Consider the following 17,429-nt stretch of genomic DNA (forward strand, 5'->3'; position numbering starts at 1 on the left):
AAGAGAGGTGACATTTAACTAATCTTCAATGAGGTCTTGAGGTCATGCACCTAAAATATAATATATGTGCTTCTGCACCAAATTCCATCATCTTTTAATAAACATGACGAATCAATAAATCTGTTAGGATTCAACAAAAATTGTTTGAATTTAAAAAGTGTTTTATGTTGAGTTGATTCTAAATACTGGGAGTTTTGTCTTACATTTCATTTAAATTACAAATGTTATCTTTATAAATTGTGAGTGGTCGAATAAATGAAACATAAAAATATGGTAGTTCACTTTATGTCCAACAGATGGTGATGCTTGCCTGTTCCACTGAGGTGAACGGAAGGGTCACGTTAGTGTAAACGTGAAGAATAGTTTTTTTAACATGTCGGTTCAGTAGCCCATTAGATTTAGCATTGTCAACGGGGTTCACCCTAATAAAATGATTTTTTTTTTTTATAATAAAGATTTTCAGAACGGGTGGAATATTTATTTATTTTTGTCTCCCAAATAGCTAACCTAAGGCTAATGTAAGATGTTAAGTAACATATTTAAATAGCTACAAAAAGCCTATAGTGGTTATCTGCCAGTTAACTGCCAAGTTGTCATTCAAACTGCTGCAGGTCATCAAGACAGGTCAACTCAATAGTTTTGGCTATTTTATGGTTAATATTAAATATTGAGATGCTGTGTATACGTTTATTGTATGTCCGTCCTATCAGAGCTTACAATAGTTAGCACACACTGTCTTTGTGTACATTTTTCATCCTGCCAGTTTCATTGTAGTTCTTATTAGTAATGCTTCTCTTGTATTCCTGAGCTATGTTTCTTTATCACATCCTTTAATCAGGGATTTAATCAGTTTGCATGTGTAGCTGGAGCTGGCTCCCCTTTCTTGAAAGATCAGGCTGGAATTCGAAGCTGTGGGTGTGGAGAGAGTTTCTGTCAGCCTCCCTTTCTATCCTCTATTGGAACCACATGTCAGCTCTCTCCAAAACACGGCACGGTCAGCTAAACTGGCACTTAATGTGATCCAGCATTTCTGTCATCCTCAATGCACAAAGGAAAGAAGCAGCAAGAAATGCTTGCCCCAAAGAGACTGTCGATCTGTTCCCATTTTGAGAATTAGGAAATCGAGAGAAGCTTTGAAAATCATGTTACTGCTGCTTTTTTCATCTCGAAAAATTTCGTCTTATGTGTCATCTAAATGAAGTGAATCACCCTGAAAGAATGGCTGGCAGGATTGGCATGCAGTCATTAAACCCAGATGGAGCTGAATAACCCACACCAGTCCCATTGCTGGGTCACAGAACTGCCCTCCTCAAGGCTGTTTGGCACTTGTATCAACAGAACACTTTAACTTCAGCTATTTCCCACTGGATCGGGATTCCAAAAACACATCAAACACGATCAACTGTATACTCTTATGAGGGACATATAGTTTTAGTTAAAAGTCAATGTCAGAAAAATTGAATATGTGACAATATGTTTTCACCAGGCAGAATTTGAGTTTGATTAGATATTGAGGCCTATGTGCATTCTGAACTTGTTATTACATTTTCATTATTATTATTCTTTATCCAACACATTCAACAACAGAGCCAGCTTCAAGAACTTGAAGCGTGCACTGGAAAATTAAAGTATTTAGGATTTTTGTCCAAGACTTTTGAATTAAACAGTAGCATAACATGTAAGTTGACTCATAATTCATTAGGCTTTGTGGTTCTGCTCTGCTGTCAGACCCCAGACCTCAACTGATAGATACGACAGAGAAAAACCTTGCAATCCATCATCAGTCCAGGAGTGAAGGGCTTGTGGTTACTTAGTTGGTTTTGTATTAGCAGTGGTGTCACATGCTGCTGATGTATCGAGTGACATTTGACAGCCTTCCCAGCCGGCCTACAGCAAAACACACATTTAAAATTACACATTAGACGGCCATGTCTTCTCTCAAATACAAAACGTTTCACCTTACATGCAAACATTTATCTAAAGGCTACTAGCCTTAAAGAATTGGCACACAAAATATTTTCCTTGCATTATAATATTTTGAGATGCTTGTATGTTTCCAAAAGTTGTCGGGGCCTGTTAAATTTGCTATGAAATTAGAATTAAGGATGCATGAATATAAAGATTTTGGTTGATACCAAAATTATGGTTTAAATCTGTACAATTTTATCTAAATACATTTTTTTTTTAAATAAAATAAAAAAATGTTTAATGCAGCAAGGGAATTTAGCTCTATAATGCTCAATATGAAATTCTGATGTTTGCTAAAGATAACATTTAATGTTTTTCTTTTACATTTTTTTAGATTAAGCATTAGATGATGGCTAAGGTAATCTAAATGTAAAACTTGGAGAAATGAGCAAGCATAAGTAGAGATTAAATATAGGCCAAAATCATTAAATAAAAAAACCTGTATCAGCAATAACCAATATGATACCAATAGATCCATCATGCGTTTCCTAATTAGAATAAGCATTAAGCAATCAGCAACACAAAATGCAATCTATATGAAGAGATGCTTAATTCCAGCCAAAGAAGCACACATGTAGTTGGTGTTTTTGGTGACATATTTGAATGCACAAAGTTGGGAAATGTAAAAACATTTATTGACTGGGACTACATATATACATAATGGGGCTAAAACACTGCATACACTGAAACTATGAGATTAACATTAACATACTTAAATAAACATGTTGCACATCCTCTTTGGTAATTGATATTACACAATTTTTACAATTTTAGTATCCCAGAAAGTATTAGTTAGGCAAGTTGTGTGCAAAGCCCATTATGGCTCATTGAGTTTCAACAAAATCACACAAACAAATGAGACGCTTCCATAGGGAAAGAGATCAACACAAAGAGTCCGGGCACAAGCTGGTTCTTTGCCGTGAAAACATCTAGAAGCCTGCAAAAAAGAAATGTGTACATTGAGCGTTTAAAAATAGTGTCTTTCAGTTGTGTGTTTCTGAGTAACATTATAACATGCCGGTATGTGCAGGCATGCTCAATGTTTGTTGGCTCAGTGATGTCATCGCAATCGCAATTGCAGCTGCACGGTCATGTCGGCCAGGATAACAGGCTCCCAGGGTCTTTGGTTTTCATGCGCAGGGCCACCAGACCTGAGGCCTTGTATTCAGACTCCGGTCCGGGCTCATAGGAATGGGCCCCTAGGCTTCCTGGGAAGCCATGGAGTGAGTATATCCCGTTTATACTAGGATGGTGGGTTGGGTGATGATGATGATGATGATGATGATGAGGATGGCCTGCAGATGCAGACATACCCATAAGCCCGGGTAAGTTGCCATGAGGATGGGGATAAGGGGTCATGCAGGATGACGCCATGTTTTCCGTGCCCAGAACACAACCACTGGCCGCTCCGCCTACACTTCCCGTTCCCGCACTGCTTGGCCATAGGGTATTTTGCATCTATGTGGACATTAAATAGAAAAACACAAAAAATACATTAGTGAATTATTCTAATATGTCTTAGAATTAATGATAATTATAGAATATTGTCTGAAAAATAAAAAAACAAATAAAAAAGTATTTGAGAAGTTTACATACGTTATCATTTTGGAAAGAAAAAAAAAGCACTTTGAAACCTGTTCTGAAAAGGTTGCGGTTTCAGGCTCCCAAGAGCTGTTGTCAAGTAAATTAACTAAAAAAAAGATTTCCATTTTTAGTTGAAAACGGTGGTATTTTTAGGTAATGCAAATTGTTGGAAACAGTGTGGTTCTCAGGATGCCATACAACCACTTTCACATGCCCGAACATCAGAAGTTTTTGTAAAGATATGCACTGTATTAGAAAAGATTCAAGGCACTTCAATTGATTTCAGTTTAGGGCTTTACTTGGGCAGTGTGTCAGTGGTTTCCAGGGAAAGGAGGAACAAATACATGTTTAGAAAAACTAGAAGCTGTTATAAACCTAACCCTCCACAACAGTAATGGATTGGTTTTAAAAAGTATTTTCAATATATTACATTTTGTGTGAATTTTCAGAAGGATTTATTGGTTGATTTCTGGTCCAAATGGATTGAGTATACAACTCCTATAGAACCAAATACTTTTTTGATATAGAATTAACATTTTATTTCTTTATTTATTATCATTACTTTATTTATTCTTTTTTATGAGTAATGTGACTACTTCCCCCTTCTTTTTAAATAGTTTCTGTGTTGAAACTGAGGATAACTTAAAGAGATACATTGAGGTGTTTTATATGAAGAACTTGAGTCACTGGAGAGTTTTGCTTTTCCTGATTAATGAATATAATTGTAAGCCGGTAAAGCTGTAAAAGTGACAAATGTCATAAACAGATGTGTATTTTTTTCCCTTTGCAATAAAAACTTAAATTAAAAAAAGAAAAGAAATCGGGGTTGTGTAAATGGCCCCTAAATTCAATCAGTGTTTTTGGCAACAAATATAATTTGTTACAATGTTCACTATATCCCCAGTCAAACCAAAGCAGCTCCCCAGTGTGTGTTGAAATACTTGTTCTCAAGCTCTGTGTGTCTTCTGTGTTTGTATATTCGTGTGTGTACCTGGTATGTGTCGGAGCGAGGGAGAAGGGAGATATCGTATGTAGCAGCAAAGTGGTTTCGCACCTCTTGCATCTTCCCGTAGCGCTCTCTTTTTCTCCATTTGGCCCGTCTGTTTTGGAACCACACCTGGGGAAAGAACTCATTTATTCATTTAAAGTTTTTCTTTGATTGGCTGAAGGTGAAGCTGAAGTATAGGCCCTGTCTGAATGAAACACCTCTGTCTCATGTAAAATGTATAGATCTTTTCTTAAAGGGTTAGCTCACCCAAAAATGAAAATTCTGTCAGTTATTACTCACCCCCATGTTGTTCCAACCCCGTAAGACCTTCGTTCATCTTCGGAACACAAATTAAGATATTTTTGATGAAATCTGAGAGCTGGCTCACTCCTTCATAGGCTTCTATGTAATCGATATCTGCCAGCCCAGAAAAGTTAGTAAAGACATCGTTAAAATAGTCCAAGTGACTACAGTGGCTCAACCTTAAGTTTATCAAGCGACGAAAATACTTTTTGTGCGCAAAAATAACGACTATTAATTTTCTTGTGTGTGGGCCTCTGAGTGAGTTCACGTGTAAGCGCAGCGCTTCTGGGTTGTACGTCAGAACATAGGCTCACTATTGGCCAGCATCACATGCATCACACACATGACCAGCGTCGGCCAATAGTGAGCCTGCGTTCTGAGATGTACAACCCAGAAGCGCTGTGCTGTTACACTACGTCAACAGCTTAGGAGAAAGACATGGAAGAGAAGAGATGGTTGAATAAAGTCGTTATTTTTGCGCACAAAAAGTATTCACATCGCTTGATAAACTTAGCCACTGTAGTTTTAAAACAACAATGTCTTTACTAACTTTTCTGGGCCGGCAAGTTTCGATCCCATAGAAGCCTATGGAGGAGTGAGACAGCTCTCAGATTTCATCAAAAATATCTTACTTTGTGTTCCGAAGATGAACGAAAGTCTTAAGGGGTTGGAACAACATGAGCATGATAAATTACTGACAGAATTTTCATTTCTGGGTGAACTAACCCTTTAAATCACAATTGTATCAATTCATTTTCAACAGAGTATCCAGATATATTAATCAATTACAGTTGAAAATTTTACTTTGAAAAAATGTATACTTTTTTTCAGAAAGGATACATTAATCAAAACTGACAGTAAAGTCTTTGACAATGTTACAACAGCTTTCTATTTCAAATAAATGCTGTTCTTCTGAACTTTCTTTTCATCAAAGAACTCTGAAACAAAGTATCATGATTATCACAATAATATTAAGAAGAACAACAACTGTTTTCAACGTTGCTAATAAGAAGAAATGTTTCTTAAGCACCATATCGGCATATTAGAATGATTTCTGAAGGATCATGTGACTCTGAAGACTGGAGTAATGATGCTGAAAATTCAGCTTTGACATTACACAAATAAGTTATATTTTAAAATATATTGATTGTTGTTTTAAATTGTAATTATATTTCAAAGCATTACTGTTTTTAATGTATTTTTGATTAAGTAAATGCAGCCTTGGTGAGCATAAGGACCCTACATTTTTGAACGATAGAGTGTATCATGATTGTTTTAATATAAACCAGTTTTATTTAATCTTGCATTCCTCTTACATGCATAGCTAACAACCCGTCCCAGGAGGTGGAGTCGAACACACCTGCACTCTGGCCTCTGTAAGCTCCGTTCTCAGTGCCAGCTGTTCCCTAGCATACACATCTGGGTAATGCGTCTTCTGAAAGACCTTCTCCAGCTCCTCCAGTTGAAAGGTGCTGAAAGTTGTCCGGTTTCGCCGCTTCTTGTTCTTGCCTGAAAGGTCGATGGAGTCAGCGATGGAGTCTCCAGTTAGTTCGTGGGACGGCTCTTTCAGTTTTCCACAGCACTCTGAATTTAATGCAGGATAGCCAAGGGTCTTGGGTAGGGTTTTCTCTCCTGCGAAGTTACAAACAGGCAAGTTAAATGCAGATCAGAGACCATTTAGTCTCTAACATAATACTGTGCAGGCTAATTAAACATCAGTTTCTGAGTAAGTACAGTGCTTTTTTTGTCTCCTCAACTGCTGTTAATGACATTTTAAATTGTTATGTATAACCTGAATATTTCATCATGTGATGTAGCTGTCTGGCATGGCTAAGCGACATTAGACTAACCAAAGTGAGTTTTAATTAAACGGCAAACACAATTATAATGCAGTATCTATATATATAATAAAAATAAAAAAAGACAAATTAAAATGCAGGCTTTCATTTGAATATATTCCCTAACTTTAGCTAAAAACACATTGTTGATATGTAATAAATTAATAGCAATCACTGTATATGCTACTGTAAACTGTGTAAGCTCAACAGTGCTTATGTAATACTGGGATTGAAATAATGGTGTGCAACCGGCACATAAAATCAAAAATATCTCTGCTTTTTATAATAAATAGTAGACTATTTAACCAACCTCGTAAAGACAAAATGTTCTCCTTTAAATATTCTGTCTGTTTTTGAGTATTCCACATACTTTAAAAGGGATAATAAAACACACTGTCAGTAGAGCTTACTGTTTTGATTAGCTTGAAACTTGATATTGAATGGCTTGAGTTTAGAGTGAATGTTGCAATTTTTGCTAGCTCGTATGCTTGCTTGAATAATACAATAAAAAAGCATGTCATTACAAAATCCACTGTTATGATGTGACAGATTAAAAGTTTGTAAGAAGTCGAAGAATTTTAGACAACAACAACAAAAAAAGATTGTTAAAATCACTATAATAATAAACATCATTCAAACAGGACGTGTTTGCTTTTCTCAAGAGAATATAAAGGATGGGAAGTGCTGTTTTATAAGGAATAAAGCATAGAGCTTTAGCTTTAGAAGGCTGTTTTCTTTCATGACTACTTTCCAAAATAGTGAGACGTTGAGAAAAATTGTAATGCAATATTTGTATTCCCAATTTTTACTGAAAAGGAAATAAAACATGCCTTAGTGATGTAGCTGGATTCATGTTTTCAGATATATTTGTGCAATTTCTCATAGTTGCCTGAACGAGGCATAGAATGGAGAGATAATGTTTAAACCATGATCATAGGTCAATAAAATGACAAAATTATGGCTCTATAAAATGTAGGTTAATAAATAAGATACACATACATAAAAAACTATTATATTAAAAGGCACATCTAAAGTTCCTAATAGTTCAACTCATAATATTGTTTGATAATAATGCTGTTCGGTTTCCTCTCAAGAACTCTGCTCCATCTGAATTAGAGTGAACTTATAATTTCTCTAGATATTCAAAACATCTGACCTTGGGTCATAAAATATCCTCAGGCAGTTTGCTTTACTGCTCAATGTGTCTCTTTGCTCAGTGATTACAAGTAGCAGAAATGAATTATTCTTCATAATTTAATTTGAACCAAAACAGAGGAAGTCATTTACAAAGCTACATAAAAGAGTTCATTATATCTGATCTCTTAAAATAGTTTAGGAACTAAAAATAAATTCAGTTTTATAGAACTGTCAAGAACAGTTATACTGTAAGGTTCTGTAATGTAGTCTATGTAAATGTTTATTCATTTTCATTTTTATTTGGGATAAATATATCCCAATATGTCTACTGACCTTCAAAAGCCTGATAAATAAATTATTGTAAAAATGACAAAATAGTATTTATGTGAATAGGCCTGTATAATAAAGTAAGTGCAATGATGTATCAAAAACAAGTTATTTCCAAAACTCCAGTCATATTTGAAACAGCCCTGCATTTTTTTTTCTGTTCCTTATACTGTAAGCCAAAAGACAACCTATCTTTGAAATGTTCTTTTGACCTGGTATTATAACAGTGTTGCCTTCAGAACTAGTTCCTTCTGACTAATTAAATCCAGGCTATATTTAGGGTATATACCCCCACCCCCCCATAAGGTATATGGTTCCCAATTAAAGGGCTAAAGATAGCCTGCTGGCTGAACAAATCTGTGATCTTAAAACAAATAAGTTATTTCAGAAATGGAAAACTGCTTGTTGACTTATGGAAAATGGTATCAACAATATCGTTCATAAATTAAACGAATTTAGAATCCCCAAGCATCCTAGTTCCTACAATCTGTTATTCCGAGGAAAATCAATGTTCGTCTTTATATGTGACAATATATTGTAAGGCATTTAAAAGCAAACGAGACAGGCCTCAAAACTGCGCAGACAAATCCAGTTTTGAATGCTGTAATCTGAATAAATATTGTTTCTGAGCATTAGGCCTTCACATCGCAATATTTTAGGCCTGCTATATAAATTGGGACTTGTGGTTGAAATAAATCGTTCCAGTCCGGTAAGGGAAGAAAACGTTAAATCGCTTCGAGGGTTATTCAACCTCCTGTTAAAATAACTATCAATAATCTAGAACTTTATAAATGCTTTATTTTTTATCATAATATGGAAAAGTCTGAGGACGAAACGCGCCATGGATATTGGCCTGTACAGGCCTGAACTTAATCTAAAATACATATAATTCTACAACCTGAAGAAATCATTCAGCTGTTCAAATAAAATAAAATAAAATAAATAAATAAATCTTATTTAGGGTAAATCTTTTTTTTTTTTTCTACAAAATAATAAAATATCAATAGTTAGGCAATTTGAGATCAATTTTCTCTACAATCTGAAAAAGCTAATTAAACATTTTTAAAGCCTAACATATATTTTAAGTGTAGCAAAATAGCCTAAATAAAATAATAATAATAAATAAATAAATAAATAAAAATATGTATTATTTTGTAGTTATTTAGAGAACCTTCTATGAAAATATCAACAAATACACTGACCTGAAGATCCAAACATCAACTTTTTTCATTTCTCAAAAAAAAAAAAAAAAAAAAAAAAGTAAAACCCCCACACGGCCAAAGGGTTTTTTAATGTTTCTTTGTTGAACCTAAAGTCTTAAAGAACTTTATTTTTATAAGTGTATTGTCTTGCTTGTTTTTAAGATTTTGGTATTTTTCTTAATAGCCTTATTAATGTTACGTATTTACTGTTTGGTTATTGAGATCTGTATAGCCTATTTTTATTAGTAATTATTAGGCCTATATTTAGAACTAGCTAATTTATAATAATATAATAATTACATTAATAATGACATTTGACCATTTCAACAATTCTGCTTATAGGCCCACTGATTGACCGAAAAGACTAAATGAAAATTTAAATTAAATATTAAAATAGGCCTAATCTATCTCTAATCATCACAGATTAACTTCTTAGATGTGATATCTTTTTAAGGGAAAATGAAATAATAATAATAATAATTAAAAAAAGAAAAATCCAATTGCCATAAACTTTTAACAAATTATGGGTCAGTTAAAAACATTAATGGTTTGTCACATAACAGTCATCTTGGTTGTTTCGAGATGGGGCCTTTCAGACGGAGTTTTTGAAAAAGTTTTTTTTAAACTTTAATTGAGAATTATTATTATTATTATTATTATTATTATTATTATTATTATTATAGCGTTTGGTAGGCTATATTACAAACTACCAAAACAACAGTCACTTACCTTCGGAATTCGTCTCATAAAATGACGAGTTCTTCTCGGTGATCGAAGGTTTTTGGTCCTGATTCATATTCTCCAAAAACTTGGTATGCTTTCCAGGCGAGGCGCGAGGAGTTGTGCTGACGCCGTGCGTAAAGTTCGCGGAGCCGCCGTCAGCGTAGCGTCCCATGAAAAACTCATGTCGATGCGCTAGAGGAAGATGCGGAGACTTTTGAAGGTCGTCACACTGAAAGAACGAGCCGGAATTATGCTCCAAACCGGGTGAATTCTCCGGCGTGATCCTGTTTGGAGGCGAGGAGAAAGACAAACAACTCTCAGTCTCCATCACCTCGTCCCGAGCACGAGAGCGCAAATAGTGGACTAGGATGCTATTAACAGGGGACACGTTAGTGTAGCGAGCGAGTAGGGGATTTTTTTCCACCTCTTCATTTCAAGTGGGTGGGATTTAGAGGATCAGAAACAAAGACCCGTGAATTGGGAGGGAGTGAGACAGCGATCTGATTCAATACGCCCAGAAATCAATCACGTGCGGCTCCTGTCAATTAACCATTTAGCCTACCTCCAAAACATTTTCAGTTATAAAACAAATTTGTTATGAGAGATAGGACAATGTGACTAAATCGAGTAATTGTGACCAATTGAGCCCTTATAACTTTAAATCACCCAAGTTAATCCAGATTTGATGAGTTTCGGTCCATTTTACGCGTGACGCTGCCGGTCACTGTCATAACTCAATCAAAGCAGGGATCAGCCAAGTGAACGCGCACTGGCTATAAAAATGCCCTGAATGAATTTAATTATGATTTATGGCATCTACATAAAGGATCGATGACAAAATTCAGATATTTTGCATTTACGGATATGACCACACAAATAGCTATCTGCTTCTGAACTGCCATTATGTTTTTAGGCTATATGCTATGGACAAAATAGGCCTATAATTCAGGCCTCATCGTTTTTTTTGTTTTATCATCGAGACGATGACTTATGAACGAGGTCTTAAGTACAAACAAATCATTGTAATTGGATTTACAGAACGAAACAACCTTGTGAAACAGGGCCAGTTAAATGTAGACTGATTGAGATTTGTGACATGTAGACATGTAGAATTATTACATTAGTGATGCATTAACCCTGCTTTATATCATCTTGTTAGTATATGAATATGTTTTATCTGGCGGTGTCAACATCTCGCTGTTTTCTATAAATACATTTGCTGTTTTCTGTTAAACTACAGCCTTTGAAATGTTTCACAGCTTTTGGGATATCAAACGTAGCCAAAGGATTTTTTTTTCCCCTTTTTAAAAAAGATCAAAACGCGGATCCTGTTGCATCTTTATTAAACATTACAGAAAATGTCCAATCTTTCATATAAAATTCATCAATGTGATCAACTCACTTATTTCTACTTCTATCATCGCAAAAGCACATAACTTCAACTTTACTCCTAGAAAGAGGCATAAAGCAACCACTTTCAAATCAATATATATTAGGAGAATGTCAATTAGTTCTTGCATCTTTTTTTTTTTTTTTTTTTTTGTAGAGGGTTTGCTGTAGACTATAGGGTTATTAAAATGAAAGTCTGCTGCATCCATTATTTTTTTCTGCTCGATATGTGGTTCTTAAAAATCCAACTTCTCCAACCCAGCAGAAAAGTTGGTGTTTTAATACTAATTTTGTCCTTTTAAGTTTCAAGTGACTTTAAACTCAAAAGTTTGAGGAATACTGCAAACTGCAGACTGTCCACCAAATTAATCCAAGCCAATAAGAAAGAAAGAAAGAAAGAAAGAAAGAAAGAAAGAAAGAAAGAAAGAAAGAAAGAAAGAAAGAAAGAAAGAAAGAAAGAAAGAAAGAAAGAAAGAAAGAAAGAAAGAAAGAAAGAAAAATCACCTTCCACGTGGAGTTGCTTCAGTTTGGACATCCAGAGATCGAAGAAATTCAAAACTGTTGATATTGACGTGGCAGCTCAAATCTCTGCAATAGATCTCTAAACATAGAGCACTTAAAGTGGCTTGTGCTGCTTTCCAGGATGTCTAACCGTTTTTTTTTTTTTGGTTATCAAAGCCGCATGGAGCCAACCTGACGGACAAGTGTGTAAACATCAAGTCCATTTGCTTCGATCAGCCCACATAAGAACCGTTTCATTCGACGATGAATTCACCAAGCTAACATACTTTGGGATAGGCTACGGAAGAGATCATATCACTTCCTCTGACAAGTTGTTTTGTTGCACTGCAAAATGCACAGTCTTTTAAAATGTACAATTTTAATTAAATATTGATTCACTTGTGTGTCACTGACGTCGTATTCTTTTTCAAACCTAGGCCTAGTACACCTTATTTTCTGTTATTTTGTTGCATAACCTTCTGTTATATATATATCACTTGAAAGGTTATTGCGGTTTGTATAAAAAAGTACATGTGCTAATTTGTAATGGGCAGAGAGAGAGTAAATATATTTGTTACAAATAAGGAGAACAGAAAAAAATTGAATTTGAGGGAAGCCTTGAGCAAACAGCCCACATTTAGCCGTGCACAGACGAGATGAAGATGAAAAAGAGAGAGAGTAAAAACGCCGTCTTTCATTAGTGATCATAAAAGGCATCAGGAGCCCCGTTAATTACCGAGCAGAAGTTAATCAAAAGGACATGACCGGCCTGCCGCTCGTGGTTGCAGGGGCATGTTTGTAACCCAATTAATAGAGAACATGACTTGGATTATGTTGGGGGAGCTCTGGAAATGGGCGAAAACTGGAGACCCTCTGAGTAGAATGACCACCACATCCTGTCTATGAAATGATACAGCCATGTATACAGCGAACATGATTAAATACACGCGTGCGGGAGAGTTTACGGACTGCAGAAAGTTGGAGGAACAGAGATAATGCATTTTAAAAACTCATGCGTGTAAAATTATACATATTGGGGAGTCTGAGGCAGGTTGTCACAAGAGCGTCAAAGGGTTTGGAGTCGAAACATTTGTTTTTTAGTGTTAAACAGTTCAAATATTTTTAAATTAGAATAATTATTATACTCTTCAGACTAATTCCAATAGTGTCATTTTTATAAAATTGCTAAACAACAAGCTTAAATAACACTTTATTTTGATGGTCCCTTTTGAACATTATGTTAAGTAACTTTGCAACTACATGTCAACTAACTCTCATTAGAATATTAGTGGAATATCTGCTTAATATCTGCTAACTCTTTATTGTGATGCTCCTCCAACAGACACTCTATTGACTATAAGTAACTTTGCAACTACATGTCAACTTATTCTAACCCTAACCCTAATACTCTACTAATACTCTAATGAGAGTTAGACTATAGGTGCAATACAAGAATGTGTTAAAGGGACCATCAAAATAAAGTGAAACCAAAATACCTTATACTGGCATGAATTCAGACAGAGTCAGGACACAAAAAAAAATCATAAATGTCTGGTTGGGTGCCACATTTTTATATATTATATTTAAACAGGTGTGACAATATGCCCCACGATTGTGGCATGTTGTCAAAAAAGGTCAACTTTTGTACATTTAACTGCTTTTTTTTTTCCCCTTGGGCAATAATAGTGTAAATGTTAAATATATTTTTAAAGCCCAGACTTTAAGGATTGTGCCTATAGAATTTTGACTTTCAAAAATAAACCTAATCTGAGAAATATTCACTGAAGTAAAAGTGTGACAACTAGCCCCAAACTCCACTTTGTTAATGTGAATACTGTACTGTGTATGCAGTGCACCCTGAACACTTCTCTTGTGTGTGATCCAGTAGCCTCAGCCAGGTTTTGTGATTCTGGCACAGGGTTAAATGGCTATAGAGAACATTTCAATCTAGCCGGAAGTGATGGCGTGTTCTTGAAATAAAAAAAATACCCAGTACAGAAAATGTACTCCAGAAGACACGTTTCAACTCTGAGTTGGCTGGATGGCCTCAGCAACCAGTGCTCTTAACTTTGGTGTTGACAGAGTTGGCGTGTGCACAACCACAGCCATATCATTTGTATCTGCAGGAAAGCAGACTAACAGCTGATGCTCTCCTCTACTTCAATAGCTTGCTGATATCATTCAAATCACAACCGGCTATAGAGAAAAAAACGAATGCACTCCCCTTTTCGATCAAACAGATCAGCGGCCATTTTAGAGCACAGAAAAATATGTAATTCTTGCATACAAATGAGTCTCCTCTTAAACTGAATATGATTTGTGTGTCCAATAAATAGAACTGACTGAATCCTGACAAAAAAAAAAGTTAGATCACAAAAAGCAAAGATATGAACAACACTATTCCATTCTAAAGGTTTTCCCATAGAAAAAATTAGGTTAACAGCATCCGTCCTTCATTAAAAGACCCTGATAACCTAAACTCCAGCCACCAAAACTCTGCCGGTTATAGATGAGGAGGAAACACCAATTTCTGGCCGTGCTGTAAATCTCCAGCAGCTCTTTGGATTTCTGGTAAGTCATCAAATGGCTGACCCTCGCTCCTCCGCTTGCTGTGGCTTTGTGGCCACTCTTGTTTCCTGAACCTGGGGCAGCTGAACCTGTCCCTGGCATGACCCCACACAGGAAATCAGTCCAGTCTGTGGCCCACGCTCTCTCTTTCCCCCTTTCTCCCTCTTTCTTTTTCATCCAGTTCAGAGCAGAGAGTTGGATGTGACCCTTCTGAGACCTTCAATTCACACAATGCTGGACCTATACAGAAAAAAATGATTTGTTGAATTTAATCAATTTTTTTATGGTAAGTGGTTGCACACAATTGATTTTAGCTACATTTAAACAAATGCATTAAGTTGAACTAAAACTGATTAAGTTCAACTTAACGCATTTGTTTAAGCTAAAATCAATTGTGTGCAACCATAGAAACCATACCATACATTTTTTTATTAAATTCAACGAATCATTTTTTTCAGACGCCAATTAGTTTTTTATCTGTTATGAGAAGGAATCCAAATAACAGTTTTTCAGTGTCGCTGCACTCCATGAACCATATATGCCATTGTAAATGATGGATAGATGGATAGATTTGGTGCATTCTGCAGTTTGAAGGGTTGGTTTACATGATTAGGATTTCAACAATACCATGCAGCATTAGTTGTGTTTAAACAGGGAAACCTCTGTGCTGTTAACAATCTGATTCACACACTCTGATCATGTGTGGATGGTCTTTATCATTTCAGCAGCCTACAGGTTTGCATGGGAATATGTGGAGGGGAAGGGGCAGTAATTCAATTATGTGCCCTGCATGCAGAGAGATGATCCCATATAAAGAGGATGGATTTTTCTCTGAGGGCTCTTTCTCTCTCTTCCACTCCCTCTGTCCAGCAGTTTGATGGCCAGCTGAAGCCGAAGCTCTGATTGACAGCTGCCGACCCCCAGGTCATAACACATGACAGAGGGAGTCTGGGAAGCGGGAGTTTGTTTCCGAAAAGCACTCAAGAAGGGCCAGTCTGTATGTGTGTGCAGGGGATATTGGGTAAAAACTGACTGTCCCCTCAACAACCCCATATTTCACTGCCTCTCTCCATGAGAGTACTGAGAGATGCCGAGGTGATGTGAATGCAATGATGTTCAAATTCAAATTTGAACATTTATTCAAAAAAATTAAGAAAAAAAGTGCCCCCCCCCCCCCCCCCCCCCTTAGGGGTGCCTTCTGAATTTCCTCCGAGAGATATTAGAAATATTAGAAATTGCATGTCAGGGTTGTGCATAATTCAGAATTGAAGAATTGACTCCTGTTCAAATTCATGAATTAGCCATGCTCCACAAGAAGTTGAACTGGAATTTGAATTGGGATAAAAGGAAGAGGAATTTACTGAATATCAACACAGGCAATGTATTCTGAGAAATGAAGTGTTCTTCCAAAAATCCAGAAATTTATAAATTGCATTTTATAAACATCATTTTGAAATGCAGTTCAGCATTCTGTTTGCAAACTCAAACTGGAATTTAAAAAGCATTCTCAATTCATTTCATCCCATATCTATCAGTCAAAAAAAAAACTATATCGCATGTACAGCATAAAAGTTGAGCTCACTCACTTAAAAGTCTGAATGCTCATCATGCTCTTATCATTCTTGTATGTAAAGCTGAATGACTCTAATCAAAAGATCCTCGTTTTCCTCCTCTCTGACTGCAGGAATCCGTAAACAGGCTCCTCGTCTGGGTAACCATCTGGGTATCAGTTGACCTGGCTGCTGTGGACGCACGCCACAGCTAAAAAATAAATAATCCCTAAATGTGTTTATACTGAAAGGGGGGAGCTGGTGGCGGAGAGTCTCTGTGACCTGTGGCTCTGATTCAATTAAAGGTGCTCACACAATGACTATGAAGGAGGTTCTGAAGCTCAGATGCTCAGCCATGGGATTTTCATTAGCTGCAGCCTGAGGCATGGACTCTCTTCTCAGATATGGATAAATCCGGAGAGTTGGCTAAGCATCCTATTTTACCTCTCCTCTATTCCATGCAGGACCTCTGCTCTAAGAAGTCAAAACATTCCTTGAGCACCATGTCCCTCTAAATATAATTGTTCTGGTATGCAATTTGGACTGCACCCTGCCCTAAATCCATAAAGTCCTGTCAAACATGTTATTGTAGGTTTCTTCAAATGACTATTTACATTTTTTAGTAATTGAGAGAGTTTAAGGTATGTTTGTCCCTTATCAAGAAGGAAGTCCAGCTACTTTTTTGAAGGATGCATTAACCTCATTTTTTTTCTCCACATATCACCAATTTCCAAAGGTCACGTCATGCCCATTTTGCGCCAAGTCGCTGTTGCTCTAAAATAAAATAGAGTAAAAATAAAGTACAAAGAAAATAATTATTCTTTGATCTTGTCAAAATTAAACACAATAAACACAGACAATTTACAGTATTGTGCCATTTGTGACATCATTCATTCCTTGCTGATTTTTGGTTTTCTTAAATAAAGTAGACCTTTCTTTTCGACACAAGCATTGTGGATGTTTCATGAGTCATGCGCACGGGATAGAAAGAGCCCTTTTAAACTGTCACCGAGAAACGAATGAGTGGTCATGTCGCTTCAAAGCTTGTAGTTAAATCCATGCCAACTTTCTGTCTGTTCCTCTGGAAGTCACCAGCGAGTCACAAAACGGCCAGTAATAGATTCAAGTCTACTGTTCGTGAATTAACAATCAACTTCACTGTCATTTCAAACAGCCTATAGCCAAATCCGACCAGAATATTTTGAAAGCATAATATGAGAAATATCGAGGCCTGACTATAGGCTATATACACACACATATTTAAATGCTTCTCTACAGAAGGAATGGTGGAACGATTTAGGGGTAGCCTACTCCAAAGAAAAATATATTTAAATTCTGTAAGTAAAAAAAT

At 36.1% G+C, this 17,429-nt stretch overlaps 1 protein-coding gene across 2 annotated transcripts; it reads right to left on the bottom strand.

The window, feature by feature from the left end:
• Nucleotides 1-2,583: 2,583 nt before the first annotated feature.
• On the bottom strand, nt 2,584-10,460 carry alx3 (ALX homeobox 3). Of its 2 annotated transcripts, none has more exons than XM_079898065.1 (4): nt 10,077-10,460; nt 6,204-6,475; nt 4,607-4,669; nt 2,584-3,426 (listed from the first exon to the last, which is right to left on the bottom strand). In XM_079898065.1, exons 1-4 carry the CDS (start codon nt 10,396-10,398, stop codon nt 3,058-3,060), a joined length of 1,026 nt encoding a protein of 341 aa, XP_079754191.1. In that variant the 5' UTR covers nt 10,399-10,460; the 3' UTR covers nt 2,584-3,057. The 2 variants fall into 2 exon arrangements, with proteins under 2 accessions (XP_079754191.1, XP_079754190.1); XM_079898064.1 differs by having other exon boundaries at nt 4,544-4,669; nt 10,077-10,457.
• Between the last annotated feature and the right edge of the window lie 6,969 nt (nt 10,461-17,429).

The sequence above is a fragment of the Squalius cephalus genome, assembly GCF_949319135.1.
Source record: "Squalius cephalus genome assembly, chromosome: 16".
In the NCBI taxonomy this organism is placed as follows: domain Eukaryota; kingdom Metazoa; phylum Chordata; class Actinopteri; order Cypriniformes; family Leuciscidae; genus Squalius; species Squalius cephalus.